We start from the raw sequence: 19,823 nt of genomic DNA, 5'->3' as shown, positions 1-19,823 counted from the left end.
CCCTTAACATTCATACCTGCAGAGTGAAAGGATAGACACTCTATTTTCACAGACCCACACAAATGTTTTAATGTCTCTCAATGAGTTCTTCTAAATATTTGGCTTAGTTTTCTGTGAACTGCCTTTTAAATTTTCCCCTAAAGGTTTTTTTTCAACCTTGTCTCCAAAAGCGTGTGGACTGCTGGCTTTGTCATTAATAACCAAGGGACAATTTTATATTACAATACCTCACTGCCAACATGCATTTAAAAAGGGAGTTTTAGGTTTGCTGAACTCAGTGTTCATGATTTAAAAGTTTAAATAAAAGAGAGATTCACCACAGGGAATATATTTTATCAAAGAATATTTGTTCAAGAAGCATTTTTCTCTTACTGTATTATTTCCAAATTCCACTATTATTAATGTGATTAAGTCATAGCTATTAAACTAATATGGCACTTTACTAATTTAAAATAATTGGATTTCCCTGTACCTCCATAAGTTGGTAGATATAAACATACCCATATTGCAGACAGGAAAACTAAGGCTGAGAAAAAAACACTACAGCAACTCTTGAAAAGAAAATGATAACATTCCTGAGTTGTCTTTTGGAGATGATTGATATGTCTGGTACCTTGATTGTGGTGATGGTTTCATAGGTATGCAAATGTCCAAATTCCTCAAACTGTATATATGAAGTATGTCTGGATTTCATGTACCAATTATACCTCAATAAAGCTACTTTTTAAAAAATCCTGAGTTGTCCTCCAAGGACCAAAGATAAATCTTTCCAGTGAGGCAATTATTCAACAAATGCAAGCTCTATTATTTTGTCACCTTCTGCCTAGTTGTAAGCCTCTGCTTAGGATGCCATGAACTCTCCAGAAAGAGAATAATATATTTCCTACCAATGATCAACATCTGTGATGCTCCATGGCACTCATGAATGAATGACCTTCTCAACCTAACCATGTTGATGCTAAAGCATATCCTAACCTCTTTCCTTCCACTGTTCTTGATCAGAGAGGTTGCACTGGTGGCTTCTTTACCATTGGCATCCAAAAAGATTCTTTTGTTTATCTCACAGCACCTAGGTGACAACTAACACTATAGATCTTCTGTAAAAGGTCTTCTCTTTTATTACTGTTCAAGACCTTGTGGAGGAAAGGATAAAAGCACTCAGTCCAATTTCATCTGGAAATTTCGCTAGCATCTTCCATTCACTGATGAAGTGCCTTATTTTCTTTTGCAGCCTAAAGGGTCTACAGAGTTCGTTCAGTAAATATGAATTGAGTGTCATCCATGAGCCAAATATTGTTCTGAGCTCCCAGGCCACTGTCATAAACAATAAAGAACAGTAAATCTCATGCAGCTTACACAATAGTGGCAGAGGCAATCGACAAACAAATAGATTTATAATATGTCAGGTGGAGATGGGTTGTGATGAAGCAAAATAAAGCTGAGTGAGGAGACAGAAATTCATCTCTAAAATCCCAGCAAGTCCCCAATTCACCTTGGACCAATTACAGTTATTTTTTCCTTTTCCTGGATATTGCCACTTGGGTATGTCACTTATCACTTAAAAACTGCATTTCCAAAAGGAAGCCAGCCACCAGCTTCTTCCTGACATTCTTTTTTGTTCTATTGAAGGAGGCAACATGACCCTAAACGATAAACTTCCCAGAACCAACCTTGACTCTTTCCTTCTCCTCCCCTTCCTCATGTTCAAACACTCACTATATCCCACGTGTTTGACCTTTGTGTCCATTTATCTTGCATTCATTGACCTCTTTCTCATTCTCCTAATTCTAACTCAGGTCTTCAGCCATTTCCCTTTCACATTTTCCATTAAGTATTAGAGTAACATAGACAATATGCCACATTAAAATAAAGAAAACATCCCCCATTACTTGGAAAAACCTCACTATAATCAGAGTCATGCAAGATGGTGCTGATAATATGAATACTTTTCAGAAGGAAGGACTGCTTAAGTGCTTATGTGGTGGCCTGCACCAGTTATCAGACAAAAGCCAATGAACTAAGGCTTGAGTTGTGCCTGCCTCATCACCGTGAGAGACAAGTTACAGAGCACCGCAGCACCACCTTAGTGACTGTCATTGGTGAATGCAGGCCAGTGGCAACTACATCAGTCACTCTTCACATCAGAATATTTCTAGAATATTAGATTGGGGATGAGAAGAAGACAAAAAGAGCAAAACTTTCCAGGAAGACAAAATAGCAATGCTGGAGAATCAATAACAAAAGAAGACACCTATAATCTACAGAGAACACAAAGCAAGCACTCAGAACTTTTCATGAATAATATGGAAAGAAAACAAAATCCTAAACATTTTAGGTTTAATCCGAAGTGTGACTTGAAACCTTTGATCAGTTTTGAAAAACTTTCAGGAATTTACTAGAATGGTAAGAGTGAAAAGCAGATATACTTGAAAGAAAATACCTGATTTCCAGTCCCATGGTCTGCTGTTTTCTGCCTCCAGCAATAAACCTGTATTCATTTGTCAAATGAAGATAATTATTCCTACCCACCTGACAGTAATATTGTAAAGATAAATGTTTTCTCCTGAAAGAGCCTTAGGCACTATTAAACATTTTACAATTGTTGGGAATTTATTTTATTTTTATTTTCAGGAATTAAAGAGATCTTCAATGATAAAAGGTACTCTTTTTCAAAATAATGCCGAGGTGAGCTATGACCCAACATGTAACTCCTATTATAATTATCTAGAGAAGGATCTGTCAGCTGTTTCATAATCCCTATTGCTCAGAAAAGTTTTACAGTAAGCAGTAGTTCCTATAGAGCCTGAAGAAATATATAAAAGAAATTGAGAACAGACTAAAGTGGTATTAAAGATATCTTTAAAATATAAGCTAACCCCAGTAGTTCAATTTTTTGAGAGTATTAAGACCATTTCATCCACCTCTGCTCACCACCCATGTGGCATCCTAAAGCATTCCATAACGGTTTCAAAGACTCTCTGTAAAAGGGGTCAGAGATCAGGTTTACCTATGCTGATCACTTTGATCTTAATGGTGGTCAACTGGATACAGCTGATTTCTATTCCTCCCTCATGTCACTTAGAAAGACATTCAAACAATTACCAAGAACAAATTGATATAGAAATTGGTCATGCACAATTTCCTATGCTGTGAACTCAGGCATGTATTTCATGTAAACTATAGATAATATGCCCTGTGCTACTGGCTTAAATTTGAATGTCCACTCATGAGTGAAATAGTAAAAATCCACTCTGGTTATATTCAGAGCTCTTCTTTACTCATCTTCATCATGGATCTCTCTCTGTTGGGACATGGCCTGGTCTAGCTGAAGACTCAGAATAATCAGGAAAATTAGACTCTTTTCTTGGGAGTTTGCATTCTCCTCCCCAATTGGGTAGCTATAAGCCAGTTCCCAACATACAAATCATGGCAAGAGCAAGCTCCAGAGGACTCAAACCGCATTCATGGCACATGCTCAGGACACATTGTAAGTCCTTCCTGACCTCTCCCTGTGTTTTAGGGAGGTCTGCCTTGCACCTCACTCAACTTTATGCCCCATTTTTGGTCCTAATGCTATCTTTGGAACTGAAGGTTTACCTTGTTTTCTTCAGGTCCCTTGGTGCATTCCAAAACCTTTGATTCATAATCATCATCTAACTTACCTGCAGTCTCCGGAAACAAGATAATGAAATATCTCAAAACAATAACAATAACAACAACACAATAAACATGGATCTCAATTTCATTGGACACCTTACTGCTTATTCCTGCCCTCCATCTACTCTGGCCTACTCCAGCATCACGGAGTTAACGGTCCTAGTAACAGGGAACCTCAGTCATGAAGCTCTAACCCTTTGAATACTTCTTAGAAAATTATTCATAATTAAGTTTCATTGTTGGCAAGAGCCCACCCTAAAAATGGAAATTGAGGCACTAAAGCACTAGTCTTGAAAAATTTCTCAAAATATAAAATTTCAATATGGTTGCCATTTAATTATTATACAGCTCTTCTGGTATTATCTATATTAGCTAAGATACAAATAGGAACAACTTAGAAAACAATAGAAGTTCACTTTTTATGTTTTCTTCCATAAAATACTTGACTGAGTTTCAAAGTTGTCACCAATTTAGAATTCGTAGCCTGCCTAAGATAACACAGCCAGCAGGTGGACCTAGTAGTACTTCAACACCAGTCCTTCTAACATTAGGGTGCTCCTTAGTCACTATACCATTCCACTTCTGATGAGGAGAGAGACTCTACCTCACAAAAAGGGTTTTTCATGATAGAAAAAAAACAGCTATCATGTCATTAAAAGACATGGAGTATCTGGGCCCAGTGGCTCATGCCTGTAATCCCAGCAACTCAGGAGGCTGAGGCAGGAGGATTCCAAGTTTGAGGCAAGTCTGAGCAACTTAGCAAGACCCTCAGCAACTTAAAGAGACTCTGTCTCAAAATAAAAAGCAAAAAACCTGGGAATATGGCTCAGTGGTAAAAAGCACCCCTGGGTTTAATCCCCAGTACCAAAAAATAAAAATAAATAAAAGACTTGGAGGAAACTTAAATACATATTACCAAGTGATTTTTATATATATATATATATATATATATATATATATATATATATATATATATAAATCATATATATATATATGATTCAAACTCTATGACACTTTGTGAAAGATAAAATTATGGAGACAGTGCAAGAAAGTGATTACCAAAGGATAATGGGGAGGGAGAGATGGTTAGATAGAACACAGAGTATTTTTAAGTATTTTGATAGTATAAAACTGGATACATGCCACACTCTTTCCAAAACCAATAGAATGTGCAATACCAAGAGTGAACCCCAATGTAAACTACGGGCTTGGGGTGATAATCATATGTCAATGTAGGCTCATCACTTGTTCTAACGTAGCTCTCTGATGGGGATGTTGATAGTGGCAGAGGCCATGCATGTATAAAGCAGGGGCCATCTGGGGAATCTCTGTACCTTTTGCTAAATTTTGCTGTGAACCTGAAATGCTCTAAAAATTATGGTCCTTTTTTTGAAATAGGGAGGGACTTCCTCACTGCACAGATATCATAGACTTCATGTTACATTGCCCTTGCTTCGGTTTCCATATGTAGTACCCTAGGATGTTAACAAGAGAACAAAAACTAGACAAAGTAAGTCAATAGAATATGATACAAGAAAAGGTAAAGGTGTCTTAGTGCATCCTAACTCAACCTCTGTTTCCCTGTGTTTCTCTTTCCTATAATCTAGCTTATCAGCCTTCTGTTGTTTTGCCTTTTATCTCCACCACACAACCTCTATATCCAGAAATTCAGATGAAAAATAAAAACTTTTTCATGGCACTATTACTATTTACTGTCTCCATTACTGTTTCTGTCAGAACTTAGGGGTATAAGACAATCATTTATTATGCTCATAGATTCTGTATGTTAATAAGTCAAACAGAGAGGGATGGATTTTCTCTCTTCGCTGATGTCAGGAATCTGAGCTGGTAAGACTTCAAGACAGAACTGACTCAAAAGTTGGGGTCTGGCATCACTTAGAGGCATTTTCTCTCATATGTCTGGGTGTGGATGCTGGCTATGGAGACCTCAGCTATCCTGTCGGCTTAAGCCTCTATCAGTGGTTCTCTATTGCTCTCTCCATGTGGATTAGTTGGGCTTTCCTCATGGGAGAGTGGCTGTGTTGCCCAAAAGAGTAAGAGAAGTGTATGACACCTTTTTGATCTGGCCCTGGAAGTCACACAGCATCATTTCTACTATATCCAAACCACCACAAATGTGTGCCCATGTTCAAGAGGAAAGGACACAGGCTCAACCCACTAGATGGTAGGGGTTTAAAGGTCATGCTGTGAAAACATGTGGGCACTGCAGTCATTTTGTAAAACATCATCTACCACAGTTACTCTTGTTATATCTTATTGTATCTTAGATATTTGGGTCTGTATGGCATTTGAATACTTTACTCCATATCTCTACCTCTGATTGTTTCAGATCGTAAAACACACCAGGGCAGGGACATCCTTGTCATGTTAATTTACTGAGCTCTACCACAGCACCTTGTACTCAACAATCAAGTACATGTCATTGCTTGTGCTGCAACTGACGATAGATACATGCACTTGAGCAATCATTATTTTTATGCCATAACATTTTTAACATGACACAGAAAATCTCCATACTAGCCAAAAAGTCATGTAACATTTTTAATATGCAACTGAATTGTATTACTCTGATTAGGTCTTGATTGCTGGAGAAAAGTACATCATTTCTTCTCCCAAGTGAATAGAGTCTTGTAAGACAATAATTGCATTTCACCATTGAAGGAGTGAAAATCACTATCTTGAAGAATTTTTTTTTTTTACTTTTTCTCCACAATTATTCATTTTTAGTTTAACGATTATTAAAAGGTTTATGTTTTAATCTATGTGGACCTTGACCATGAGTGGGTTCTTATGCGAAGTTAACTAATGAAGGAAATTGTCCCTTTTCAGTTGATTTCATAGGTGGCTTTGACTCTTATGGCTACCAAGGGCCTCAGAAGACATCTCACTTACAACTGCAGCCTATGTACATGTAAGTACCTTACTTTGGAGGTATTTTTCTGGGATATCAAAAGATGGTCAAGTAAATGTATCATGGCACAAAACAGATGGCATGAAGCTCTCCTTCAGTTATATATTTTCACTATTAATATTGTTTTGACTGGGATAATTCTGATAACATTTTCTTCATGATTTTTTAAAAAATTTAATTTAACAAAAATGCCATCTCTGCATTTAGTCCTACATAAGTATCACCTACATGGCTCAAAAGCCTCTATGTTATATTCCAAGAGTTGAATTACCACAAAGTATATATTTTGAAAATGATATAACATTATATACAATTGTATATAAACTATACATAAATCATATTTTCTGGTTGTCCTGGTATAATTATCAGCTTTCCATATTACCTTCAAAAGAGTTCTCATTTAAATGATTAATGGTAGTTCACCATGGTTATGCATAGTGTTCAAAAATTTTTTGAAAACAGCAATACTCCTTCTCTATCATTTTTCTAATGTGAAAGTGCAAATGAAACTTGGACAGTAACACTGAAACTTATCAAACCCTGAACTCTAGCACTCAAGAGAGCAGACATATAATCAGAGCCTGATTTTTATATCTGTGTTTAGGCAAATTCCCTTGGATAACAACTGATAACAAATTCTATATATCAGCATCAAGTGATATGCTGAATTGCAAGCGAAGATCAAAATAGAAAGTAAGATTCCAATTCGTTTTAAAATGTGAACTTCTCTCTTTGAAGATATGTGTTTGTTGTCCTTGTCCTCCACCATTAAATCATTTACCTTTTAATATCTTGAGTGTCTAGGATAATAAATGGATCTGGGGGTATTTGTCCTCCAAAGAGATTAAAGTAATCTTTAGACAATCCTTTTAAGCTTCTCTCTAAAAAGAGAATGATCCATGCATTGTGCCTGCCTTTTTATTTGCGTCCTGGTAGCTCTCTGCAAAGCATTTGCTATCATCACTGTTAGAAGAGACTTTATTGGTTCAGAAATCAGTGAAGACTATATGTCATTCAGAGCATTGCGTCTGTAAGCCTTTCTTTACATACCCACCACTACTACCCTAACTCCAGCTTCTTTCTTATTTCAGAACCTTCATTCCATCCTCCACATGACTGCCAAATTAATCTTCCCATAGTACTATTCTAACAATTTTACCTCCCTGCCCAAGAGCCATCAGGCGCTCCCTGTTACCTACTGAACAGAGTCCAAACTCCTACAAGTCTAGCCTGACCTGGGCTCGATATTTTATTGAAATAATTTCTCTTCCACTCCTACTAATGTTTGAGTCCCAACCAAATGCAGATGATGCTGGGAGTCACTAGGGGAATTGTAATGGGAATTCATTTGAGAACTGAACTATCCTCCTATGCTCTTGATCCAGTGAAGTCATAAATAGTCTAATATCTCCCCTCAGTCATTTTGTTCCCAGCCAAACTCAACTCTTGCCTTCTCCAAAAAGGGCACAGGTATTTCCAAATCTCCAAGCTATTCTTTTGACACTAGAGCTCATATTTTCCCCAAATTTTACTCTTTGAAGCCTTACTGTCTTTTAAATTTTATTTTAAAATATATTTCCTATATAAGACATTTCTTAAACTTATTTTCTTCTAATACTTCACTCTTTTTTCTTTTTTTTTTTTTTTGCAATATGCTATCATTGTTTACTCCTTATACTGTACCTTCCCTAACCTCTCAGAAAGATCTGATAGCTACAACAAAAAATAAAATTAAGCCAGATGAAGTGGTGCACGCCTGTAATCCCAGAGACTTGAAAGGTTGAAGCAGGAGTATTGCAAATTCAAGGTCAGCCTCTGCAATCTCAGAGAGACCCTGTCTCAAAATTTAAAAAATAGGCTGAACTGGGGATGTTGCTCAGTGTAAAGTACACCTCCATGCAATCTCCAGAACAAAAATACAAAATTATACATCTTTTAAATCCTTTACCATTATTCTCAATATTTTGGAGTAACCTTCTGTAAAGTGTTCCATTTTTAAGAGGCAAAGCAATCAGGAGTAGTGGTTCAGATAAATGAATACTCTGAAGACACACTGCCTGAGATTAAATTCATTATAACCTTTAACATATAACTTTGTTTGATTAGCTTTAATCTCACCAAGCCTAAGTTTCCTCACCTGCAAAATAGAAATGACAACACAGGTACTTCATATAATTGTTCTGAAATTATGTGAAATAATATAGGGAAAACAAACAAGACTTAGGACATGTCACATAGTAAGTACTTAATAAACATAATTTTTTAACAGTGGAAATAATGATATGTCAACCAACATCATCACAAAAAGCTTTCATCAAGTCAGAAATCAACATATACCAAATCTCATTCCCAAAGATCTCCTCTATATATAGTATATGACATAATATCAGCTCATATAACAAATAACAATATATTGTACTTAAAAGAGTAGACCAAAATATTTACAAGGCTTGCAATTCCTTGATTCTGACAATATCGTATAAAATTTTATTTTGTTGGTCAATATAAATGATCAATAAAAATGATCAAGCCATAATAAATTAAGTGTAACCACTCATCTAACAATAAGTTATGATAATAACATGAGGATGCTAATTATACATAATGCTAATTATGCATAATCAAGCATATTGTTTCAGACCAGGCATTTATGATTCTAATGTTGATCTTTAAACAGGGACTTTACAAAGATCAATATCTTTGTCAGTGTTTAACTTCTCATAATTTTGTTAAGTAAAATAGTCTAAATGCCAAGTAAAAGTAAAAAAAATATTGTTTTTCCTCTTTACTACCTATGAATGGTAAAATTATATGACAGACTTCAGGTTTTGTTGCTTAGGAAATAAGTTACAAGTTTAATGGAATTCAAATCTAGAAAGTCAGGAAACTTAGAGTACATAAAACATTAAAACCAAACTCCTACTACCACCCCTTCCATACAACATCCCACAGGAAACCTCGGATCCTAGAATACTAAGATTTTATTTTGCAGATGAGGAAACTGAGTTAAGAGACAGGAAAACAACAATCTTCACAACTTGTTGGTCATGCAGCCAGGATTATCAACCTCTTCCCCTGACCCCTTAGTTCAGTAGTCTCTAAATTCTTAGGTGGACTGTGAGTTCAACTTCATATTACATTCCTGATTTTATTTTCCTATTGGTGTAGCTTACACTGACTTAGCTGCCATATTTCCATATGAGGCTGCACCTTCCCCTTTTTGTACATTCCATTTATTCCCTTTTGATTTTACACTAGGCGATACTGAATGAAGGGCCTTTTCAACTTTGTAACCCTCAAAACCAATCATCTGAGAGAGACTGCCTATTCAAATCCTGTGAAAAATCAAAACTGATTCACCTATAAACCTTGTTCCCTGCAGAGAGGCAGAGACCTGAGCATCTCCTCTGTCTTTGTCATTTGGAGTGTGCCTTCCCTTGTCAACTTGCCATAAATATGTCTTGTAAAGTAAGAGTAATTTAACATCATGGGCCAGTTCATGCACCCTAACAATATTATATAGCAACTGGAAATAAAAACTGTTCTTTTGAAAGAAAGCAAATGCTAAAAAGTAATGTGAAGTTTTAGCTGTGGGATTTCCATTCTAACCAGCAAACCATCTGTGGCCAGGACCCTGGACAAAGCTGTGAAGTCACTGCCAATACTGACTGCAAGTCACAGCCCGGTTTCAGTGCCTGTGGCCAATAAATACACAGTCCTCTTTATTTTTAATTAAGTTTTGTAAGTGTTCTTGCTTTGTAATTTTTCAGATTATCTATAATCCATCTATAAGGAAAGGCTTTTACTTTTTCCATTATACTTTGATAAACCTTTTTTGGGACAAACTGATACTATGAAGTTACAACCCAAAGAATTCAGATGTCCACAGATTAATTTTCTAGCAATGCAATTGCATTGACTGCCACAATCCAGGGTGCCAAGCAAGCATAGATCTGATCATGCTCCCACCCGGTGAGATAATCCTGTGGAGTATTAGGCAGCATGTGAAAATAGTGCATTATGTTGGGCAGCTCAACTGTAGTAATACATCTTCATTTCATTTTTCCCCAGAAATAGATTTTGAATGACCACAAGTGGCCTCTCTATCCAGGAAGTTGCACTAAGAAAAAAGAAAAGGAGAGGAAATTTATCTAGTTAAAACCCAATTTGGGCTGCTTCTTTTTTCTTTCTTTCTTTCTTTGTTTGCACTTGTGCTTGGAGAGGTAGAAAAGGTGGCAAGGGACAGGCATCCAGCACTCTCCCATTTGATTAAAAACATCTTTTCTCTCTCTTAGGTCAAAGTAATACAGATGACTTCAGTCTATCAGCCCATGGACCTCTCTAAGAACTTGTTTCGCAGTGGCCTCCTGCATTTGATGAAGAGCAAGAAGCAGATGAATTAAATATCTATACATATTAACAGGACAGACACATACACACACACACACACACACACACACACACACACACACAAAACCACGCACAAATCAATTCCACTTGACCTCTTTCTAAATGAAACAGACAAATATGCAGGACACGCCCATTCTGGATTTCCTGAAAGCAGGCTCCTTTCTCCCAGGCCTTTAAAGTTCAAAAGGAGACGCGTTGGTGCCCCCTGCTGGCCACTATTAACTCCTCTGCAGCCCTGCCAGTCAAGTCAGCCTCTATGAGCTGCGAAGTCGTGGGGGCACATTAGTTTGAGAGCCCCGTTTTCTGCACTCCACACATCTTGATAGCACCACAGCTACTTAGGCAATGTAATTGCAAAAACAAACAAAAACATGCCACGATGACCTTGTAACTGAATTTTGAAATGGCAGGTCGTTTGCCCTAAAGGCTGTACCGTACATACTTGCCTTAACCCACCTGCGTTGTGTGCCCGAGAATCTCAGTGCAGACATCCCTGAGTCACTTCCTTTAGGCTAACACACTGCTATTCATTCCGAATGAGTTCGAGTCTGTGTGTTTCATGTCAAGAAACAAGACTGAATAACTCAGCAGCTCCAGTGTGTCTGTGTAAGAAAACTGCCAGCTGTCAGCAAAGTGCATTATGTAACGTTGAACCTCCCTGGTGGCCAAAAAGAGACAAGTACCAATAACAACAACAATAATAGTCATCTTTATAATTCTTAGGTATGGTCTTCTGATGGGGTTGGGGTAGGACAAAGTAAAATTTATTAATCTACTAACTCATTAATCTACTGGAAGCAGAAAGCAGAAATGGCTTAACTCACTGATTTTATTTATTGCACTCTAGGTGCTTTTATAAGTATCTACAAATGTCTTTTACTAACACAGAAAACAGCTGTGGATTTCTATCAACAGAGGCCAACTGACTATGTATTAGCTATGTTTACTCTTTTATATCTAATTCAAATGGAAGACCCAATGTAGGTGAACTTTCTTTTCTAACTTCGGCATACAAGATTATTTTTTGGGTGGGTGGGGGGGAGCAATAGTTACCTTGGTGAAATATTTGAGATCTCTTTGTGGTATTTGGGGGATCTGTTGTGTGTTAGAGTGTATTTCAATCCTCCTGTATTATCGTGGCAGAAAAACTGTGCTGTTACGTAGTTGGCAAACAAGATGCCTTTGGAAACTTAATAGTAGGTCAATGTGTTTATGGAATATTCTGAACTCCTAGGAAATTTTGTTTTATATTATCAAGCATTATTTGGTTTTCATTAGTGGAAAACATAATTAGCTCAGGCTTATCAGTAACTCAGATGAGTCATGTTTTTCTTGGATCCACTTGAGACACTAAAATCAACTTTCTTTAAACTAACGCCATCTTTAAGTACAGTGAAATTCAGACCGGGAAATTTATAAATTGTCATGGAGCAACGTTTTTCTTTGATTCTGATGAAGTTTCAGTTATTGGGTAAACCTCCTTTGGACCTTAGCTCATTCAGATCTACATAAAACAGTCCCATTACTGTGTTTGCATGAATGTTTGAAATGTACACAGGCATATACATTTGAAAATAATAAAGGAACAAAAGATGATCATTGGAACATAAACCACAATCATACATTCCAGAACATGTGCTTGGATTTTCTTGGTGGCTTGCATATGTTTGTCCATATATACATGTATAAAATATACAATTGCAAACATGTCAGTGAAACCTCATATGATGCTTTTATAGTGACATGCATGTTTAATGTATGAGAAAAATATTTACCAATGTACTGTCTTTTGACTCCTAAAATATAAATACTATACATGCCAGAAACTATTCTAATGTGACTATTAATGTAACTACTAAAATGAGGTTTCACTGCACATTCATGCTGTGAGGAGATTCCACCTTATAGTACATGTATATGGATACAGACAATGAGCCCTCATATTCCCATTTTAAGTTACAGCCAGCTTACCACCAAATCACTACTATCACCTCCACCAAAATTTTCAAAAACAGTTGTTGACTACTAAAAAGTAATCAGTTGACAGGCCTTTTTAAGGAGCAGTAAGCACAGTGGTGTGATTCTATCTGGGAAAACATCTAAGTTGTACAGCTGTATCCTCCTCAAAATCCGGTGAAGAATGCTATTTTTCTAGGCTGAGCTTTTGTTATAAACCTAATATTCTGAAGGCAAGAGTTACAATCCTGATGTGTCTTTTTTTTTTTTTTTTTTTTGCATTTGTTAATTCTGAATGTATTTTTAACAGAGTGATTTTTTTGACTTACTAGTGTAATTTGCATTTTAAAAATAAATGGAAAAACAATTAAGTTTCTGAGCCATCCCTGAAAGCCCCTGCTGCTTCTCACAGTGTATTTGATTATGTCATTGACAGGGAAACCCTATCAAATTTACATGAAGGCACTGCTGCTCTCTCTGCAGTGCTGGATGTGTCTGCAATGCAAAGAAACTGCCCGGTTGTGGCACCATCCAGCTCTGTCACAGGTGACACGTACTTGCATTACCTCCTGACATTGAGGCCTTGACTTCAGGAGATGGCCTGCAAAGGACCTGCCATCTTTTGGAGAACTTTCTTTCAGATGTAGAGTTAGCATCAAACTAATAATTGATGGAGGTGTTAGAACACTGTATTTTAAAAACCTTGGGTTAAATTATAGGTAGGGTTTTTTGTTTTTTTATTGAATTTTTTTTTCAATGAAATAATTTCAAATACGTATTGTCCCTTTGATGACATAATCAATTGTGTTGTTATTAGAAAATTGATATTCTGTCTCTACAGAAGACAATTGTAAAACCATATTTGAGGGTAGGAGAGATAAATAGAAAAGATTAAGCCCTGGATACTAATGGAGCCCTTAATTTCAACCAAGCTTCCCTGTAGACACTAAAAGGAGAGAGAGCCCCTGGGTGACCTGCTTCAGTCTTAGGCTGCCACTGAGGCTGTGTCCTTCCCCCGCTGCATGCAGACACACTGCAACCCCCAGAAGTCAAAATACCCAAGTGGGCTGAAAACAAAGACAGCTTTGAGGCAGCATGTCAAGGAGTCGAAGACCAACTCGCAGTCCTTGATGGTCAGGTGCATGGGGAGAGCCTTGTAAATGATCAAGACTTATTTTACTTTTGTTCCCTGTGTGAAAAGTCTGCTGTGACGGTGTTCATTGAAGTGACGTGGATGACTACCGTGCAGTCAAAGGCACACGACATCGCAGCTGCATAAAAAGGGACAAAATCAATAGGTCAACCATAAATATACATATGTATTTACCCTAAAGAAAAGATTCCTTCTTCTGCAGGTCTCAGTTAAATAGGTCATGAGCTTGATACACATGGCAGGCAGAACTAAGGTCTGCATTTGGTAAGTACGAAAAAAAAAAAAAGACCAAAAAATAAATCCTCTGATACAGTGAAGCCAATGCCCAACATTTCACTGTGATAGAATGAACGAACCCTTTTCTTTCAGAAACATAAACCCATTTTTTGAAAAGGTCACGGTGAGAACAAAACCTTTGAGATCCAAAATCCATTCATTGTACAGACAGTAAACTAAGGCCCAGGGAGGTTAAGAAATTACACAAGATGAGCATGTATTCTGAAAATGCAAATTAACTCACATTCCACAGCAAATTCTTGTGTGCACTCTGGTCAGAATAGAACAAATGAAATCCTAGACACTACCAACTGACCTTAGACTTTGTAAATTGAAATGAACCATAATAAGGAAGACCTTAAGACATTATTAAATCATAAAATACTTTTGAATTATATGCATTATGTTCAGTACAGTTTAAAAATTAAAACATATTTTATTATATATTCTTTTAAAAACCAACAATCCCTACCCATATGTAAATATGTGAATATGATATGATCTTATTGAGTTATGTTCAGTTACAGGGACAGAAAATTTTCTGTTATTTCTTTTATAGTATACTTACGAATAACTAATGTTAGAATTATTTAAACAGTCTCATCTTGAATGCTTTCTCTACTTATCAAGAAAATTCTTCCTTCATACATTTTATCTGTCTTTACTAAAATTTCAACACTCAAGACTTATATTCAGGAAGCCTTGCTTATTAAGATTCTTACATTTTAAAATATAAAGTCTCAAATTATTTCCATCACATGTGAATCTTTGCTTAGGATCTCTGTCTAATTCTCATTTCATTTTATGACATCTGCCTTTCACCCACATCCAAAAAAAGAAAGAAAGAACAAAATCAGTGATGGATGTTATATATAATTTACAACAAATTAGTATATTGAAACAATCGCTTTTTTATAAAGATGAGAGAAAAATCTCAGATACATTTGTGAATTCTATGCCTTTTCATTCAGCAAAAATTTAAACTAGATTAATACCTTCAAGGATTACATTTGCAAATGAAATCTGTGTAAGTATTATGAGTTACGGTTGCCACTGACAACACAGAAAATGAAGGTGAGTCTGTCTTAAAATGGATAAAAGCAGGTATATTTTATATTCTCTAGAATGATAAAAAAGATCATTTTAAAAATATTTAAACATTATGGAATTTAGAAGCAATGAGCTTAAGTTTTTTGATGGATAATGAAATGTGATATTGGTAAGATAAATTCAGAGAGGAAAAATCCCTTTTCAAGCCACAGGTTGATGCTTTTGCACAGGCTAAATTGTTACTAAAATTAATGTCAAGCTTTTCTATGAGAGTGCCTTAATAGTGTGGCACCTTGATAATAAAACAGTTATATTTTTAACTATGCCTTCTACCCTCATATGAATTTAAGTTCTAACAGCAAAGGAATAAAACAACTACCAAAAAAGATGGCAAATTGATGCTGTCACCCCAAGAATGATGGATTGATTCAATTAATCAGTAAGTCTTTTCTAAGAGTCCTTCAGGGAGTTATTTACCAGAGGCATACCCTAGTTATTCCCTTTCAAGCACCTGTCATTTTTCTTCATTACTCTTCTAGCTTTACTCATTATATCTTTGGGGGATATGCTGATCTCCATGTGCAGAAGGTTTTGCACACAGCTGTCCAGACATAAATCTTCCAAGCTTCAAACTAGAGGCCACCAAAACACCTGAGCCTCATGTTATTGTTTTCTCAAGCTGACCAAGACAATCTCAGGATGAAGTCAAACAAACGGACACTGACTTACAAGTGGTAAATTGATGGGGAAGTATCAAATTGAGTAAAGGCTACAAGAAATCTTTCATTCATAAAAATGTCATCACCTCGTGCTCCACTCTGTGAAACTGACCTCACTATGAATAACCCCAAAAACAGACAGGTACAGAGAGACAGCTCAGAAGCTGGGACCTATGCTAATAGTTGGTGGTAAAACAGAACATATTCATTGATTGTGTTGTGTTAGATATCAACAAACAAATATTCTTAAACATGAAAGGTTTCTAATTGCAATGGGCCAAATCATCTGTCAGTTTAGTTCACGGAGATGAAGGATTCTACCACACACCCGTTAGAATGTTCACAGAGATGAAGGATTCTACCACACATCTGTTAGAATGGCTATTATCAAAAAGACAAAAGAAAACTTTGTATGTTGTTGGTGGGAATGTAGATGAGTACAGTCATTATGGGAATACTTTTATAATTAAAAATAGAGGGCTGGGGAGATAGCTCAGTTGGTAGAGTGCTTGCCTTGCAAGCATAAGGCCCGGAGTTCAATCCCCAGCACCACAAAAAAAAAAAAAAAAAAAAAAAAAATAGAAGTACTGTGTAATCCAGCAATCCCATTTCTGGATACATATCCAAAGGAAAAGAAATCGATGTGTTGAAGAGATAACTGTACTTATATTTACATTATAGACTAGATGTGGAAGCCAAGTGTCCATCAAACAGATGGAAGGATGAAGAAAATGTGATATATATATATATATATATATATATATATGAATAATATTCAGCTTTAAAAGAAAAGGAAATTCTGTCATTTGTGATGACATGGACAAACCTGGAGGACATTATGTTAAGTGAAATAAGCAGGCAAAGAAAAGATAAATTGCATAATCTCACTTACATGTAGAACTTTAAAAAGTAGAATTTACAAAAGCAGAAAGTGGAATGGTGGTTACCAGGGGCTGGGAGGTAGGGAGAATTGAAGAGATGTTGGTTAACGGATTCAAAATCCCAGTTAGAATGGATTATGTTCAGGAGATCTATGATACAACATAGTGACAGCAGTCAGCTGTAAGAACTATGATACCAATGATTTTAATAACAATGTGTTCTATTCTTGGAAGTTGCTAAGAAAATAAAGTCTAAATGTTCTCACCACGTAAATATAATAAGTATGTGTGGTGATGGATATATTAATTATGTAGTATTAGCCATTGCATAGAGCAAACTATATTGCTGTGTACCATAGATATACACAATTCTTGTTAATTAAAAAACCAATTAACTTTAAATAATAGTATTCAAGAAGAAAATAACTAGAGAGGAAATTCATTGCTAAATCTTGCTATCAAGGATGGTTACATAGTTCACATGACTCAGTAAAAAATAAGAATGTGAGGTCCCCTCATTCAAGGAGTAAGAAAGAAGTAATGCTAAAGGTAGTAAAAATATAACACATTTTTCTTAAACAGTATTTTATTATTTATAAAGCATAATCATGCTAATGCTAATGCATGAATAACAACATAGAATTATAAATTATACAAAAGCATGTTTGAGTATCATAATTTTATATAATAAAATAATTATAATATTTTGTTAATGGAATATCTTGATTGATCATAAGATTTTTCTGATGTATTTTTCTGAAAGATTTTTCTGACTTATCTTATTAATAAGTCATCAAAATGTACACTTTTAGACAGTTAATTTTCAATCAGTGTAACTGAAGTTGATTTAAACTACTCCTGACAAATGCAACACAATTGATTTTTTATTATTTTTAATTTTGAGAAGTATCTTTCTGTGCATACTACTGTTACTGGAGCTGTTAAAATGTTTTATAGACTGTGACAATATTGGGACAAATATCTGATAAATTATTTTGAAAATAATTCCAATAATTTTGAATATAAATTTTAGTCATCTATCCCTGATGATTCATGGAAGACTTCTCCTAAAAGGATTTAATTCTTCATAAATATCAGTCATTAAAATTCAGATAAAAATTTAATCATTTTATTATCACTGCTTTGTATTAAATCATTTAAAATTAAAGTTAAAATTTTAATTTTCAATATTTAAATTATTTTGAAATTTTTAATTATCTGTATTTTAATGAAACTTAATTAAAACTCTGATTTTAAGTTTAAATTCAATTTCAAATAAAAATCAGTGGGATATTAGTGTTTTTTCTGACATTTCTCATAATTTGTTGAGTCACTGAAAGTGACTGCTGAGGAGTGGGAGTCAGTGTGCTTTAATGGACCATGTGCTGCTTTGTATGCCTAAAGTATTTGAAATGCAAATTTGGGACAACTTTACCATCTAAATGCTTGGCTAGATTAAGTACCCAATAAACAAGGTGGAGTAAGCATGAGATCAGTACTTAGGTCTGAAAAACCATATGGGTTCATTTCAAAATATCATAAGGAAAATTGTTACTAATTTAACTCTGATTCAATATCCAAGAGTTCAATTTGAACTTAGCAGCCATGCAACAGAATAGAGTCCCAATAATCCAGGAAAGGACGCAATGGTCTCTTTTGCTGATGTTGGATGGATAGCTACAGAAGAAGGAGAGTGCTCAACAAGACTAAGACAGAGGTAAGGTCAAAGCCGCCCCTTCAAGATGAATTTCTTTTCTTTGAGACACCCCAAGCAGACATATTTCCTTAGCAAACTTGTCTCAAAAAGAGCCTCCACTGAAGAAAGCAGCACGGGGCAACGAGGACGCTCTGCAGAAGTTCCATGCACTTGAAAATGAAATTTCTACACTCAGACCTCAGATTGCCAAAATGGTGACCCTCCAAGAGCAACAGAATCTCACTGCAGTAGGTGACTTGGATTCTACCACATCTATTCCTCCCTCACCACCATCACCACCTCCCCATCCACCTCTCCACTAAGGTTCCACCAAAGTAAATCCGCTATTGATCTACTTGGGGAGCGAAGAAAGCAAACAGCCAATGCTGGAAAGACTGGTTAAGAACAATCCAAAGAAACCTGACATGCTAAATATGCTAGAGATCCTGAAAGACATGAACACTGTAAAACTTCAGTTAGTCAAGAGGTCAGAGCAAGATGTAAAGCCCAAGTCAGTGGATGCTACCTACCCTGCTGCCCTCATAGCAGAAACTCTGAAAAAGAAATGTGCTTATTGATATTGAAGCAATAACTAGCCAAGGTAAAATCGAAAAGAGAGCTCCAAAATCTGAATCAGAGGCCACCTCAGAGACAGTATTGTTTGGGCCATGTATGTTGAAGTCTATAGGAAAGATGAAGGCTCTACCTGAAAATGTTTCAAACTCCTAATGGACAATGAACTGAGAAAGACTCCTGATTCAGCTAGTTTGTGAGGGCTGAATTTTGCTAGTAGAAATCAACACTATTTAGTAAATACCTGACTTTAGTATTCAGTAGTCTCCTTTTTAACCTAGAGGACTGAGTAATGATAGAAGCACCATAACTTTGTTTTGCTTGAGATGGTCAGTTCCAGAACTTCCTTTAACATGAATTCTGACACGTTTTTCACATATAGCCAAGATGGTGAGGCTTCCAATATTGAAAACATTTGTAAGATTTCAACACATTGAAAGGACATTTGTGCATTTTACTACGCATTCTTAAATTCTCAACACTAATTTATCTGCACAAATGTTTTGTATACATATATTTG

The 19,823-nt window shown here is 35.9% G+C and overlaps 1 protein-coding gene and 1 pseudogene across 4 annotated transcripts in view; both read left to right on the top strand.

Annotated features, from left to right (window-relative positions):
• The window catches only part of Nkain2 (sodium/potassium transporting ATPase interacting 2), a 957,495-nt gene extending 945,467 nt beyond the window's left edge, over window positions 1-12,028 (top strand). For 3 of the 4 annotated variants that reach the window (XM_047559155.1, XM_047559153.1, XM_047559152.1), the window contains 2 exons: window positions 6,508-6,589; window positions 7,194-7,261. In XM_047559155.1, coding sequence (XP_047415111.1) covers window positions 6,508-6,589; window positions 7,194-7,218 — 107 coding nt within the window. In that variant the 3' untranslated portion in view covers window positions 7,219-7,261. Of the gene's footprint in view, window positions 1-6,507; window positions 6,590-7,193; window positions 7,262-10,884 lie in introns of those variants that run through there. The other variant, XM_047559156.1, reaches the window with a different exon arrangement.
• Window positions 12,029-16,229: 4,201 nt separating this feature from the next.
• Window positions 16,230-19,459, top strand: LOC124989191 (mitochondrial fission regulator 1-like; annotated as a pseudogene).
• Window positions 19,460-19,823: the final 364 nt, after the last annotated feature.

The sequence above is a fragment of the Sciurus carolinensis genome, chromosome 7, assembly GCF_902686445.1.
Source record: "Sciurus carolinensis chromosome 7, mSciCar1.2, whole genome shotgun sequence".
Taxonomy (NCBI): Eukaryota; Metazoa; Chordata; class Mammalia; order Rodentia; family Sciuridae; genus Sciurus; species Sciurus carolinensis.
Note: the sequence above shows the minus strand (reverse complement) of the source record. Positions and strands in the feature narration are given on the sequence as shown.